General features: G+C 42.5%; 1 protein-coding gene across 2 annotated transcripts in view; it reads right to left on the bottom strand.

Moving 5' to 3' along the window:
- Window positions 1–16,526, bottom strand: part of LRP8 (LDL receptor related protein 8) — a 262,396-nt gene extending 245,870 nt beyond the window's left edge. For both annotated transcript variants that reach the window (XM_034778505.1, XM_034778506.1), the window contains exons 1-2: window positions 16,215–16,526; window positions 15,059–15,178 (exon numbers count right to left, since the gene is read on the bottom strand). In XM_034778505.1, coding sequence (XP_034634396.1) covers window positions 15,059–15,178; window positions 16,215–16,284 — 190 coding nt within the window. In that variant the 5' untranslated portion in view covers window positions 16,285–16,526. The remainder of the gene's footprint in view (window positions 1–15,058; window positions 15,179–16,214) is intronic.
- Between the last annotated feature and the right edge of the window lie 207 nt (window positions 16,527–16,733).

The raw sequence follows: 16,733 nt of genomic DNA, 5'->3' as shown, positions 1-16,733 counted from the left end.
TGAGGGTCTAATTTAGAGGTTCCCAAAGTGGGCGATACCGCCCCCTGGGGGCGCTGGAACAATCCAGGGGGGCAGTAGTAGTCTCGGGTGCAATGGGGGCGGTGGAAGCATAAAGAAAGAAGAGAATATAAGAAAAATTTGAAAAAACGTTCATACATGTTTCATCTGTTGTGTAACAGAGTTAAAGTTGTAGTGATTACTTTATTTTCCAAATAAATTCACAAATTATAACCGATCAGGTGTCAAGTCCGCCAACAGCTCTTAACAAGCAAGTGTTGGCAGGCGAGCGTGTCGTGCATTGTTGGGAGGTCCAGCATGCATCGGCAGGAATATGTGCATGTAATGACTTGTTTACAGTACGATACTATAAATAGGCAACATGTATGAAATCTAATTTAGATTGTTTCTGAATTGTGTAAAAAGCAGTTAACAATAGTGCAATAAGTATTTAAATTTTTTTATTCATATTCGATACCTTCGATCTTTATGGATTACGGATCACATACAAAGCAAATTGTATTATTGTTGTTTCAATAAAACAGCAATTTACACGTGAGTATTTTTATACATTTTCTTACCTATCTACCGTACGTTTCTGTGTCTCTGGTGCTTACTAATAATAAAATCGTAGCAGGCTTGTGTCGGTACAGTACTATTTGAAGAGTACAGTCAATATATTTGTCATATTTTTTATTACAATATTAACGAAAACGGGAATGAAATTGTAAAAAAACTGTTAACTATTAACATTTATTTATATCTATCGAATCATCTGTGTTAATTGGTAAATAAGATGTGTGTTAATAAGGAACAATTATTTAAATAAGGGCAAACTAAATTAAAACTATTAACTGATTTTTAATTGCATATTGATTATTTTTTAAATTAATTATTTCTTGATAAATTTAGTTTGATATTTGACAATTTAATATCAAATACATATATCTAATGCTGAGCAAAGAACAAAACCCAGTTTATTAGTTTCATTAGTATTTTAGTTTGGTTGTCTTTTGCCGTCTTACGCAAAAACCACTGTATACTTGATGTCGTGGGCGATATTCTAATAACACAACTATTGCAAAAAATTTTGGTTCCGGCGAGAGAAATTGCACTTTTTCAATTATATAAATTGTTATATATCTTGATAATTTTATACCCCTATTATGATAAATAAACACATAAATTTTATTTCTTTTACAGATAATATCATGGCTGAACCCAAGAAAAAATGTAGACAATATAGTATTGAATATTTGAACTAGGGCTTTATTCAGTCGCCTACAAACAATACATTACCGATGTGCCTGATTTGGCAAAAAGTTTGATCAAATGAAGCTATGAAGCCTTCAAGACTACAAGAACATTTGATGATGTTGATGAACATGCTGGTAAGAAAGATAAGGATTTATCTTATTTTCAAGCACTTAAAGAAAATTTTTTGAGACAGCCGACATTGGCAAAACTCTTTTCAATAGCATCCAAAGAAGATGACGATGGGTTGCGTGCTTCTTACAACATTTTGTTACTGATTGCTAAATCGGGAAAACTGCATACTATTGGTGAAGAACTAATTCTACCGGCTATAAGTGAGGTAATACGCACTATGCTACACAAGCCAGCGTCTGATGTTACCAAGAAAATTTCTTTGAGCAATAATACAGTGCAAAGAATTAATGAAATGGCTCAAGATGATGAAGACTCATTATGTGAGTATTTAAAAACATCCCAGTTCTCTATACAGCTTGATGAGTCAACTTTGCCAGGAAATGAAGCCTTACTTTTAGCATACATGCGATTCATAAAAGAAGAAAAAATTTGCCAAGAATTATTATTTGCTAAAAATTTGCAAACTGATACTAAAGGAGAATCGATATTTCATGCATTGGAAGAGTTTTTTAAAGAAAAAGAGATCCCCCTGAGTAATATCTTGTCAGTTGCTACTGATGGTGCTCCAGCGATGATAAGGCGCTACAGGGGTTTTCTTGCATATTTAAAAAAAGCGGTTCCGAATGTATTCGCTGTACACTGTGTCATTCATTGTCAACATTTAGTTGCCAAAAATCTGAGTGAACGCCTACATAGGTCATTACATTATGTCATTAAAGCAATCAACAAAATCAGAAGCAATTCATTGAATGACATATTGTTTGGACAACTTTGTATTGAAAACGATGAAGAATTCAATCGCTTGCTGCTTCATACAGAAGTTCGTTGGCTATCAAAAGGTGCCTGTTTGGATCAGTTTTATAAACTCTTTGACTCAGTGCTAGAGTTCCTAGAAAACAAAGATGATGCTTTACGAGCCAACTTGATTGATTCCAAAAATGACATAGGTTATTTGATAGACTTGTTTAATAAATTTAATGAAACAAATTTACAGCTCCAAGGCGATGAGCTGAATTTAATCAAAACAAAAACTGTTATTTCTGCGTTTGTGGCAAAACTTCTTCTGTACAAACGAAATTTAGGACGAGGAGAATTCAGCCACTTTCCAAATTTATCAACAGTAGAAAAACGTGATGAAGACTTGCTTACCTATTGTCAGCACTTGGAGGCTCTCCATTCTGACTTCAATCAACGATTTGAAGATATTCTTAAAATGAACATACCCGATTGGGTTTTGGACCCTTTTTCAAGTACAAACACAGAAGAATCTCCAAAATTACAAGAAGAACTGACAGAAGTAACAACAAATGAGGAATTAAAATTTAAATTCAAAGACAGCTACCAACAGTTCTGGCTGCAAAAGCAGATACCTACACTTTATCCTGGATTATGGGCTATAGTACAAAAGTTTTTAATTGCATTTCCTTCATCATATTTAGTGGAACGTGAGTTCAGTGCGGTCACAAATCTGTTAACTAAAAAAATAAACTGACTGCAAATAGCTAATCGCGGTGATTTAAGAATGCTGCTGACAAAAAGATAGCCGAACATTAATAAATTGATAGCAGCGCACCAGGTTCATCCTTCTCATTAGGATTATTTTTAATGTTATTCGTAATTTTTATTTTAATATTATCCTTCGTTACCTTAATTTTCTGTGTGTAATGCGAATGTTACTATGGTTGATTTTAATAAATAATTTTATAATTTCAAGCTTCAAGGTGTCTTATTTACAACAACATCTTTCTTTACTATATTGTAGGACATAGGTAGAAATATAGATACATAAAAGAATGCTTATTTGTCACTGCATCTTTCTGTTTGTTCACTTAAAGAAGGTAGATTTCCAGGGGGGCGCTGAGTAATTTTTTTTCTGAAATGGGGGCGGTAGACCAAATAAGTTTGGGAACCTCTGGTCTAATTGAATAGCTGGGTATACCAGTTTGATGACCAGTTATTTTCATCCTTGTTGTCTCTGAAGTGTAGCGCACCTAAACAGTATCACAGCAAGGACATTTGCTTACAATATTTAACATGGTATATTTGCTTATTAAAAAGAGCTGGATTTAATTTTTTTCAACTTCAATGGTTCTTCCATTTGATAGTGTTGAAATGATACAGCCACTTAATAATATAAAAACAAATAGAAACATTCTAGAGCAGCGGTTCTCAAACTGGGGGTCAGGATCCCAAAGTGGGTTGTGACCCCATTTTAATGGGGTTGCCAAGGCTGGTGTTAGACTTGCTTTGACCCGGGGCCAGAGCCTGGGGCTGAAGCCTTGTGCTTGGTCTTTGGCTCCCTGCACCCTGGGCGGTGGGGCTTTTGCTTTGTCCCCCGGGGCAGTGGGGCTCAGGCAGGCCCAGGCTTCAGTCCCCCCCTCCTAGGGCCATGTAGTAATTTTTGTTGTCAGAAGGGGATTGTGGTGCAATGAAGTTTGAGAAAGCCTTTCTAGAGCTACCCCACCAAAAGTGTATGTCTTTGTATGTATGTGGCAAAGTGGGAAAGTGAGTTACAACATCCCAAGACTAAAAAACTTTTGAGAATATTTCATGTTTATAAAACAGAAATCGTACGTCATTCTAGAACTACATCCACATTCCTTGTTCATGTTCCAGTTTGACTTTTTTTAAAACTCCATTTCTTTCTCCAGTGTGAAGTGTATTAGCACACTTTAGAATGCAGATTAACAGTGGTATAATTCCTACTTCCCTTGAGGGCTTGAGATGCAAAATTTTCTATTTGTTTCAGGAGAGTAGAGTGAAAATTTCAGCCTTCATTACCCCCCTACCATCACCTGAATTGCGAATGACACTAAAAACACACTGGAAAATAAAAACTCAGCACTAAACAGCTTAACAAACTCTTGAGGCAATACTGTTGCTCCCGAAGAGCTCAGCAGACGTTTACTGATTAAAGTCTGGTTTTATCTATGGGATCTTAAGCTCCTTTTTTATGCTCCTAGATGGATGAATCTATTTGTGTGGAAATTTGCAATTCTCTTACATAAAAAATACCAAAACCAAATGCCCCCAAGAGTACATCTCTGCAGCCAGAAACCTCCAGTCAATCGCAGTGCAGACTTCCAGAACATCTGCTTTACAAACCTAATTATCCCTGATTGCACAGATGCAAAAGTCTTATGAAATATTAGCACCTGAGACTGAAAGCTGATTCCAGCCTTTTTCAAAAATTTAACAAACACACATATGTCTATCAGCTATGGGTCTGCTCCAACTCCTATTGGATAGATTTCGATTGATTTCAGCACGATTTAGGTTGAGCCCTAAATCAGAGCTACATAAGCAGCTACATTATCCCAATCACAACCAATGGGTCTTCACACTCTGCTTTTGACACGGAGCAGAATCACTCTGATGGTCAGCCTCAGCTTCCATGGCCCTCCAAGCATGCTCCATGCCTCTTAATTGCCAGGCTGGAAATTCTGCACCAACGGTATTGCCTACCTTCACTGCTGCTACCACCCAGAGTAGCATGGGCAGCTTGTCTGGGATCACATAGTCCCAGTGGATGCAGTAGTTCAACCAATCCATTGGGTTTCCTATCTGCAGTAGAAATAAATCCAAGCCATTAAATTTGGATGGGTACATCTCCAAAACCACGGGTGTTTGGATATGGGGTACTGACTTGGGCCCCAATCTGCAGAATTCCACAAGGTGAAGGGGTTCTGCATAGATTCAGCTGAAAGTGGCCCTTCTACTTTACAGAGTCTTTATTTAAAATAAAATAAATCTCCACATTCTACAGTGATGGCCCCAAACACCATAAGTTACAATAGTGCTACAGAACTGACTGGCATCCAGTGCTGTAGGATAGTAGAATATTTCTAAATGGGTTTTATTTTTTACAAACGTGACTGAGAAATTACTTGCCAGCAAAGCATGTCGTCCTGTTCCTAAACCATTTAAAAACTGGTACCCAAGAACCCCTATGTATTATTTTTTCTTCATGTGAAGACACATCATTCTCTCTGTCTCTCATGATTCCTCTTTTGGCTCATTCTTCTTGTGCGTGTGGCAAACTGCCAATTACTCCCCATGGGCTAGCAGTGTGGGTCACCTACAAGTTAATTGATGCCACAAAACTTCCCTCTGGGACACCATCTGGGCTGAATTTAATGTTTTCAATGGCTTCTGAAGCGCCTTCCTCTAATACTGAAAACCACTTGTCTGGATCTAATACTAATTTGTTGATTTCTTGTTGTTGTTCACAGCTTATAAGAAAATACTAATACTACTTAGTTCTTGTAGAGCCCTTTTCATACACAGACTGCAAAACACTTTACAAAGATGAGCAAGCATTATTACCCGCCTTTTACAAAAGATGCAGAGAGGTGAAATGACTTGCTCAAGGCAAATCCAGGAATAGATGCCAACATTTTCAAAAATGGGTGTTTCAAATTAGGCATCTAATCTCAGCTATAGGTTCCTGAATAGATGACCTGATTTTCAAATGTGCTAAGTATTCAGCAGCTCCAACTGACTTCAACAGGCCACTTTTTTATTTTGAAAAAATCGAAGCACTTATTTAATAGCCTACATATGGTTTTAGGGGCCTGGTTGTCCTACCACCTGCTATGCAGATAAGTTAAATGCTTTTGTTTTCCTACCCAGTTCTTATTCCAACAGTAAATGCCCCCTGGGGCAGGGCTTTCCTGCACTCTTCAATAGGTTGTGCACTGTGCAAGCAGACTCCATAAGGAATAACAGCGAAGAACGAAGCAAAACCCCCGTTTGGCCCAAACATACATTCATGCCCCACACTGAAGCTGTATCAGGCTGCATGGGCAAACCACCCTTTTCTACGACTGTCAAGTCTCAGAAGGAAGGAAGCCAGGAAGTATAGCCCACATGGAAACATGCATATCAAAGAACTACAATTACTGCACAGGGTAAGGAACCGCTTTTTGTTCATCGAGTAGCATCCCTATGGTTGCTCCACTTCAGGTGACTCCTAAGCAGTATCCCTCTAAGAAGGGGGAGTTTCAGAATCAAATCTAGAACTGAGGAAAGAACTGCACTGCCAACTGCCACATCAGATCCAGAGGCTTCGACTAGGGCATAGTGTCTGGAGAAGTATGTGCCGAGGACCATGTAGCAGCTCTGCAAATCTCAGATACGGGGACGTTTTTCAGTAAAACATAGATGTAGCCCTGTGACTTCATAGAATGAGTTGATAGCACCAACCACACTGTCAATCATTTAATAAATATTAAAATAATATTAATGTCTCCGAAAGAAAACATCTCCTTTACAGCAATTTGATAGCAAGGCCCCAGCTAATGGCCCTCAGGGTTATTCTAATCTAAACCTCTTATAAATCCTATTCTCTAGTAGATTCTTGAGCTCTACTGTTAAATTCACTCGTTGCATTAGCTCTGGAAGGTTAGACTAACTACCAGGTTCTGACTCAGAACTATAAAAGCCAGGTAATCTGGAACAAAGAATTAAATTTTATCATTAGCCCCAAAGATGCCTTTGAGAAGGCAGCATGCTTGAGTGGACTGGACACTTGGATTTAGGACATCTGAATTCTGCTCCTGGTTCTGCCCCTGATTTACTGTATGCCCTTGACCATACACTAGCTCTCTGTGCCATAGTTTCCTCACCTGTATAATAGGACTAATGCTACTCACTCACCTTACTGAAGAGCACTATGGAGGTGCTAAGTTATTTCAATATATAGCAAACCAAATTCAAGCCTCATACGTGCACCACCATCATGACTCTTCAGATTCAAACCTCTGAAGAGATATGAAGATTCACCTTCTGTTTGGAGGCAAAGGTAACAGGTAATAGAACAGAGCGCAGGTCTGCTGGACCCATCTCTGCTCATTCCACCACAGTCTCTTTATTGAGGTAGCATTAAAATGGAGTTTTAACCCCCACTCTGAATTTCCTGGCTTCCTTTTATTTAAAGCCTGACTCCTGACATTATTTTAACATTAGTTTTTTTGTAAGTAGTTCACAGAATTATTGTAACACATTAATTAGACTTTACAAGTTATCTTTTGTATTTCAGCAAGAATTTTCACAGAGTAGAAAAATTTGCATGAATTATATCAAAAGGCTCATACCCCCATCTTGCAGTAATCTAAATATTAATTATTTTAGCAGGAAAAGGCATTTTAGAAAAAATTAGGCTCCGCATTTCTAACACTTCCTAACCATGTAGCATAAAAGTATGCAGCTTCCCTTTGGCTAGAACCAGATGTTTGTGCTAGAGGAGAGTTACATAGGAATAGACAAATTGCTTTAGACTAGGGACACTGCAACACTGCAGTAAAACAAGAAGCAATACTCCAAAACTCAAACGAAATACACACATTTTTCTGGGGGCTTGGGAAAAAAAAATATAGGGATCAGAAACCTCTTACGAGATGTGTAATGATTCAGAAGGGTGGAGCTCAGCATGGACACTATGGGCTTCAAGTTCATCTTTACAAATTCCGAGGAGATGTGAGGAGTGTGGTGAGCAAGAGAGCTACCAGCAAGGCCAGAAAGTGCAGTAGATAGTACAGGGAGCGAGAGACGTTCATGCCAAACTAGTATCCCCTCAATAATGTATGTCCCATTCCTAACGCCCCACTGCCAATGCTTCTGCACCTCCCACATAGCAAACTTCTCAACTCGACCTCTCCTTAGATGCCAAAATCCATCTGCGTCTCCAACTTACAATTTCCCCTACAACCCTCTCAAACCTGCTCCCTCCCTGTGACAACAGCAGCAAATGTATCTGAGCTTTGGGTTTCAAAAATCCAAAATCAGGATGAGAAACATCAGAAAGAGCCACTACAAGTAGGTTAGGTCTAAAACACAAGAGCACTATCTATTTTTTAAAAATCCATCACCAAGAAATTAGCCAAAACACAAGGCAGGGAGAAAGGGGTAGAAAACACTCAGGGCTAGTCTACACTGGCAACTCAGCACTTTAATGAGGTTGGTGTGGTTGCAGGCAGCTCTAAAAAAAACCCACCTCAACGAGAGGCGTAGCTATCAGGGTTGTAGCTACCACGGGTAGTGCAGGTGCAGCTGCAGCTGGCCTGGGGCTCCTCCAGGCAAGTGGGGGAGCAGGGGGACTCGGGGCTCCTCCTGGCAGATGCAGGGGGCGGGCTTGGGGCTTCGGTCAGCCAAGGGCTCCTCTGGCCAAGGGGAGAGTGCTCGGGCCTCCTGCCAACCTGGGGCTCCTACGGCCGGGGGGGAGTAGGGGGACACTCAGGGCTCCTCTGGCCAAGGGGAGGGGGAGCTCGTTACTCCGGCCACAGGAGGGCAGGGAGTCTTGGGGCTCCAGCTCGGGGGGAGGGGGGAGTGTTGCGGGTGGAAGGGGCGGAGCTGGGGGCTAGCCTCCCCAAAGGGGGGCTCCACCCGTGGGTGGAAGGGGCAGAGCTGGGGGCTAGCCTCCCCAAAGGGGGGCTCCACCTGCCACCCATGCTTAAAGTGCAGTTATGACCAGAAAAGCAACTGAGCAAAAAAGCTATCTTCCTACTTAACCACCTGCATATGTCTGGTGACTTTACTACTTTTGTCTCCTGTTAGCACCACAGGGACACCATAACTTGGCAAGAAGGAGCTCTGTTGTCATTACTCCTGAATACATACATACATACTCTCTTGTCCCAATTCCTCTCCATCATTGGCATTTACACTCTTCAAACACTGTAGATGATTACTATGTTCCCATTTAGTTGTCACTTAGCTAAGCTACACCTATCTATTCAGTTCTTCATCTTTCCTCACAGGTCAATACCTCCAGCCTCATCGTTTTTGTTGCTCTGTTCTGAAATACATTTGCCTTCATAATGCGAGGAGTGCTTGTAGTCCTTAATGCGGGATGGACCCTTTAATATTTTAAATTAAAAATATCTAAAGTTAATAAAATAGTTTAATGTGTCTGGCTGTAAGAACACTAAAATGGCACCACACTATGGACTGAAATAGTACCTCATCACAGTGAAGCCAAAGAGGCACTTAAGAAAGCCTCTGCAAATATGCTGGATTTAGGTATTTTAAATTAAACTGAATCTTACACACACAAATACACACTCACCTATTAGTATTTTGTATCCTTATAACTCTTCCAAATAAATAACCTCACATGACAACACTCTACAAAACCACATGACCAACTCATAATCCAATTAGTCTGGGGGTCAAATCCAGCTCACATAAGGCCAAATTCTGCAGCCTGCTCACATAAATGTTCCAGGGACTCAAAGTTGCCTTCATCGACTGCAGCAGGACATGTGACTGGTTAAAGGTTAAAAAAAAGACAGATGATCCTCAGTTACCTTTTTCCTTTTTTTAAAGAGAGACAGAGTTCCCAATTCATCCTTTATTTAAAACCCCTAAAATCAATGGAGTTATCCCACAGAGGAATTTGACCCTACAACTTGTGAAACTGCTATACGGCCATGTTCCAGGTCTGACCTAACCCCTTTTAAAAATTGGGATTGGGTAATCTTCCATATCCAGTAACTAAAGAGGCATCACCATTTCTTTCATCCCTTGATTTCCATTTAGTCACACAGTCATTCTACATCAAATCCATGACAGAAGGGACAACTCTGATTGCTACCTGTCACGTTCTGCGGTGCAATCCAGATCAGTGAGGGGCTGTATCACCACCTGCTCCGCAACGTTGGCTGCGGTAGCTCCCACCTGAGCAGCTCACAAACAGCCTGCCAGCATGCAGGTAACACCCTGTCTGTGTATAGCTGCAGCCCTGGTCCAGCAGTTCTGAACCCAGCAACACCCCAGTCACACTCTGGCTTCCACCAGCCTTGGTTGTTACGTGCAGGGTGAAGCAACATACTCACAGTCCTGAATTTTCCCAAAGTGTGTGTTCTGCGCTGTCCAGCCCTCTCCTAGACATTCAGATATTAAGATCTATTACCACTGTAAACAGTCAATATTCAACAATTTTCTACTTTAAGTGGAGTTACCAGACAGTTCAGTTTAAAAACAACTGGATGGGTTTAAGGACAAGACAAATGTATTAACAAAAGAAAATGAATTTAAGGGAATTCAAGTATGAGTGATAAAGATCAAAACTGTCACAAGCAAATAACAGTGCAAACACATCTAAAAGTCTTAGACTTACTCTAGCAAATTTTGATTCAAGGCTTTGTTTAAAATGGCCTGTCTCACCCCCAGTCTTCTAGCAAGATGGTGATTGACAATTCTTTGGTCAGCATCTCTCCCAAAGGCCCAAAGATGCTGGTGCCTGAGGCCTGGTCTACGCTATAGAGTTACGTCGACACAAGGCAGCTTATGTCGACCAAACTAGGGAAGTCTCTACACTTAAATTTCACTCCTGACGACATAAATGCCCCACTACGCCGACTTAATAACTCCACCTCCACGAGTGGTGCAGAGTCAAGGTCAACATAGTTAGGTCAACCCTGTGTTGCTTATGTTGACTGTTACTAGCTTTCAGGACCCATTCCACAATGCCCCACACTGACACTACAATCAATAGCTCAGTGGTTTGAGCATTGGCCTGCTAAACCCAGGATTGTGAGTTCAATCCTTGAGGGGGTCATTTAGGGAACTGGGGTAAAAATCTGTCTGAGGATTGGTCTTGCTTTGAGCAGGGGGTTGGACTAGATGACCTCCTGAGGTCCCTTCCAACCCTGATATTCTATGATCTCAATACAAGTGCTCCTGGGGAGAACAAGCACTGCTAAGACAAAGAGCAAACAAGTGATGTAATTACTGCACCACTTGCCCTTAGGTCGACTTGATTTTGTAGTGTAGCCATGGCCTTTGTCTTCTTAGGGGAAAGAGACACAGCTTACAGGTTTTCTGCCTCTTTCTTTTACAATCCAGTGAATCTTTGAAGTGGATTCTTCTGATGATTACCCCTCAAAGCAAATAAATTTGTTAGTCTCTAAGGTGCCACAAGTACTCCTGTTCTTTTTGCGGATACAGACTAACATGGCTGCTACTCTGAAACCTCAAAGCAAAGTTTATTTAAACAGTGAGGCAGACAATACAGAGCCTCAAATTTGCTGTCTCCTGCTATCTCCTGCCCCTGGTGTCTTGAGGCCCGTTTACTACTTACATGTAAATTGAGGTAAACACACATTCCTTTGTTTAGGATTGATCTGTTCAACAGTTTTTGCCTAGGCATGGCTGTATGATTTTGAACATCATACAGGGGATTTATAAATAATGTTGCTACATACATTTTCACCATGATGTTATTGACCAGCAAGATATTAAGTTTTCATATGATACCTCACATGGCATATTTTGTACAAAGATTATTACAATAATGTGTAGGGTGCGAATACAGGGATGCTTTCAGACACACAACTCCCAATCCAAAAGAAAGAAATTCAGCAGAAAGAAAGCAAGCCCAGAGGAAACCTCTCTGAAGCAAGGTGCTCAGTCTCTTTCTTTGGAATCTCAAATTCCTTGGAAAAGTCAACGGTAGACTCACCAGGCAGTAGAGCAGCAGAAAACAGAAAGAGCGTCAGTCTGTGCACAAAGAAGGCTTCTAGGAAGAAGCACATTGAGTACTGCCACTCCGTCAACTCCCTATTTTCCCACAAGCAGAGAGTAAATTGTCATCTTCTCATAGAACTATTAAAAAAAACTGAAACATTTTGTAACAGAGCATTTCAATGGCAACATCCATAAGGAGCAGTTTATTTTACAAGCTGATAATTTACATACTAGCCACAAGGGTTAGCCTGTTTCTCCTAGAAGTGAAGATAAATACAATAAGAAATTCATTAACACATGCATATCACATACTTCTGAGAAAGTTCTGAGCAAACTGAATATAGGGACTGAGAATGGAATGGTCTGCCTCAGCATTTGCTACTACAGGCCTATATGCATTTTCCTTTTCCCTGTCCATCACTGCTTTAGTAGTTAACTGTGGAAAATTCAAGTTCTTGGAATGTGTAAATTCAGAATACTGTTTTTAATATCTTATTGTACCTTCAGTAGCAACAAAAGGAGTGTGTTAATCGAGAAACAAAAGCACACTGAATATACTCTGGATATGTATATTATGTATCCCTTAAAATAGTAATAGTTGTGTGTACCTTATAAACACACACATATTTCCTTTTAACATTATTTTAAAGAAATCAATGTTCAGCAATAAGTAAATACAAGCTAGCAAAAATAAGCGTGTGAAAAATGTAATTTAAATGGTGGCTCTCGAGACCACTTAAATGAAATCCACTGCAAATTCCATATTTTAATTAAATGATCAGTCCATATGGGAAATTTCTATAATACACCCAGCTAATCCATCTTCATATGCCACTCTGACCCTAAATGTTAACAAAGGGGTCCTTGGTACATATGTAAGGAATTATACTATACTGTAGAGTGCAAACAGGATCCCAGTCACATGACATAAAACGCATTTTTTTCAAAAAACTCTAAAAGCTACAGAAGTAAAATTCTAAGTAAAACATAATTAAACATCTAACTGTTCTGACATGGCACAATACAACCAAATCAGATCTTCATCAAAAAAATATTATTTTTACATTCCTTGTCTTTTCTGATACAATATTTCATGGTAAGGCTGGGCGTGGGGAGGTCCTGATCCTTACTCATTCTTGCTATTTAAGAAATCTCACTGATTCTAATGGGACTATTCAGAGGATAAAGTACTATTCATTTTGAGTTGGGATAAAAGAATCAGAACATTAGGAATCCATTCAGGCCATGACCACACAACCTTTATACAAACAAAACTCCCATTGAATTCAGTGGAAGTTTTGCCTAAGAAAGGACTGTAGGATGAGACTGTAAATGTTAAATTGATTAAAAACTGTTAGGATGTTAATAGTAAGAAATAGAGTGAAAAATGCAGGACTGTAACTTATTCCCTAGACTCTGCTGCCCTTCATCAGCTGCTCATGTTATGTTCTTGTGGTTTATGAAGTCTTCAGAGCTCATCCAGTGAATTACAACAATGTGTGCATTCAATGGCTATTATCCTATACAGTATATAATTCTCAAGACATGCCTTCGGTATTTCAGGTTAGCTGCTACGGCAAAACCTGCAGTGCTGTTTTGTCTCTTGTAGCTACAATGAACTTAATTCCATATTTTGTTGCTTTCATGGACATTTCTTCCATACTTAGGTTGAGAGAAGTGCTGCTACCCAGAACTTACACGGCAACACAAGGGAAAAGCATGTGTACTGATAGCATAACAAACGTGCAACTGTCTGGGACTTTGGCATATTGACAACCATAACCCCAAGGCCAACTGAGACTTCACAGGAACAGAGGAGGTAGAAGTCCAAGCTGCCCTGCTCCAAAAGCATAAACCCTCTCTTCTCCCACTTGCACTACTATATTCTGTTAGCAGCACAGGGAATTGATGTCACAGAACTGAATAGTTCTGATTCTATCCAATAGTAAGCAGTTGTGCACATGCACACTAGCTAGTTCACTATATTTTTTTCAGGAATCCTTGTATATACATACTTAAATTCAACTTCTTTCAAGCTCTGTCCTATGAGCAATTAAAAAAAAAAACAAAAACCCATCAAGAACTAAACCTGAACAATGAATTCTCCTCAGGGTTTTCCCACATACACAGGATTTGTCAAAACAAGGATATAAAAGTAGGAGGAAAGAGTAGAACCATAAAAAGTCACTGTTTAATGTCTGGAGGAGGAAGATTTTGCAACCTATAGCTCTCTGCCTCGTCAATGCACTTAGAATCTTTCACGATGAATCATCTCCGGAACAAGATTTTGTAAGTAAAGAGTTTAATAATCCCCAATCGCTAAGCGATTCACTATGACGGTGCAATAATAAACCACATTGGCTTTATAAATTTAGCCTGTCAGGACAGTTCCCCAGAAGACCTTCACAGGTCCCGTCTAACCTACGCAAGGGCACAAGGGAGGGTCTTGAAGGAGGTGGGAGGAGGATGACCTTAGGCTAGGGTAACTAGTAGTCCCTTCCTAGACTTTTCTATAGGCAGCTTATGCCGTGTGACTTTATCTGGTGTTCCCCAGCAGCCAATCCGAAATGGGGCGGGCAAAAGCAACCGCTTCGTTTTACAATCGTTTTCCTCTGGGCCAAGTTTTGCAGCAGGAAAGCGGCAGGGCCGGACCGGCTACTGTTACCCAAGGGACATGGATTAACGCAACTATAATTCGCCCCCAACACACGCGCGCGCTGTACTGCTCTCACCTAGGCTAAAAGCTAAATCCGCCCCTTCCTGCAAGAGGGATAAGCCTCCCTCTGAGCAGCTGGCGCTGTGATTCAGGCCGTGGGGAAACGCATGCGGAGAGGAGCGGCAGGGCTGGGAGACGTCTGTCCAGCCTGCGCCCGGTGCCCAGGGGTCCCCCCATGTGCCAGCTCCCCTGAGTCTCCGGGCAGGGCTGCTTTCTAGCCCCTCCTCCCCCCCACACACACGCCTCCTTTCCAAACACAGGGACACACAAGCGCCGCCGGGTGCCCCCGTGCAATGAATGGCGCTCCGGCAGCCTGCAAGAGACCGCCCCGGCAGACCCCAGCTCTCCGGGCGGGCTCGGCAAAGACCCGAGCTTGCCCCAGCTCGCCTCTGCACCACGCGCCGCCCAGCACAGCCGACCCCCCTCCCCGGGCCGCCTGCCGCACGCCTGCCCGGCGAACCGGGAGCGCGGCTCGGCTCCGGTACTCACGGCAATCCGCCTCGTCGCTGTTGTCCGAGCAATCGTCATCCTCGTCGCATTTCCAGATGGCGGGGATGCACCGCTCGTTCCGGCACTGGAACTGGTCCTCCTCGCACTCCTTTGCGGCGCCTGCGGGGAGCAGAGGCAGAGCCGCCTGAGCTAGAGCGCGGTTCCCGTCCGTGCCCACCCCAGCCCCGGGCATGCTTTGCAGGCCGCATCCTCTCGGCTCGGGGATCCAGGCCACGCTCCCGCCATGGAGTCTAACTCGCTGCACACACAATGCTTCCCTAGAGAGGGACACTGCATTGGGGGAGGCATGTGTTTAACAACCAAAGGACAATGCCCCTCTCCTGCAAGTAGGTTACAATAATCCCCTTCTCCCTGGCTAAAAAGAGCCCCCGTTTGGAAAGATGCATTGTGCACACATCAAGCACCCACTGTGGGAAATAACCCGGCATTGTTTTAAAGGCAAAAGGAGGTTGGAGGGAAGGGTAAGCAAATGCCAAAGTAAAAGCAGCAACGGCTTAGCGGATAGTCGTTGTCAGTGCAAAAAGCAGATCGCATGTTGAGGGACCATTGTCAGCTTCTCCGTTGGTTGCTTTATCTAAATATTCCCCCCCCCCAATGGAAACTACCCCAAACTGAAGTTGAGAAGGGGAGCTGCTCCTTTGCAGAGAGAGAGCGGGGCTCCTGGGTTTGGTTTACAGGTGACCAGACAAATCTTCCCTTAGCTTAACAGATGAATTTCCTGCCGCTACCGGTCGGCTAGCATCTGTGATAGCCTTCCCATTCAAACAAGGCGTCAGCCCTTCCCCCCAGTATATAGGATGACCAGATGTCCCAATTTTTGGGTCTTTTTCTTATATAGGCTCCTATTACCCCCCACCCCTTGTCCCGAGTTTTCACACTTGCTGTCTGGTCACCCTACCAGTATATCCCTGATCAAAGTTAAGGGAACCCCTGCAAACTGGCTTCCCATTCACTGCACACCCTCTGTGCAGCACGGCCAGGAATCCCACACACAGTGCATGCAACCAGTAGTCAAAGGGGAGAGCGAGAGACCCAGGCAAACGCCTGGCTTGCACTTGCTCGGGTCCTAGTGATGCTGCGTGGTTATCCCCCTACACGCGCGCGCGCACAGAGGACACGGAGATCCCGGACCCACCTTTGCCCGTGTGCAGCTTGATTAGCAGCAGATGCAAGAGCAGCAGCCGGGTTAGTCCTGGGCGGCCCATTGCGGTCTCTCCTTCCGTGTGATAATGCCTCGCGTGCTGATTGCATGCAGCCGGGCTCACTGCCTTCGCTAACGGAGTGTTTACTGGCGGCTGCTGCCCTGCCGCTTCCTCCAGCGTGTGTTCATTGTAACCCGAATCTGTGACGTTCCTCGCTGGGCGGGCTCTGTCTGTGCACTCCAGACCTGTGCATGCCCAATGGGTGCACTGAGGGAGACCAGGTGCCACGTGGGGATTGGCAATACTGAGAGAAAGAGCTGGGGCAATGCTGCCACACAAGGGACTGTTTCTTCCCCCCATTTTTTTCTGAAGCGTGGATGGTTTTGCTTTGCTAGCCTCATCCCATTCCTGGAAAAGCAAACGCATTGTTGAGCTGAGCAGACGTAGGTGGGCAGGGTACCACACCACAGATCATGTTGGACCTACATTTTATATTACTCAGGCTGGCAGAG

Source organism: Trachemys scripta, chromosome 8 (genome assembly GCF_013100865.1).
Source record: "Trachemys scripta elegans isolate TJP31775 chromosome 8, CAS_Tse_1.0, whole genome shotgun sequence".
Lineage (NCBI taxonomy): Eukaryota > Metazoa > Chordata > Testudines > Emydidae > Trachemys > Trachemys scripta.
This window is presented reverse-complemented; position numbering and strand designations above follow the sequence as displayed.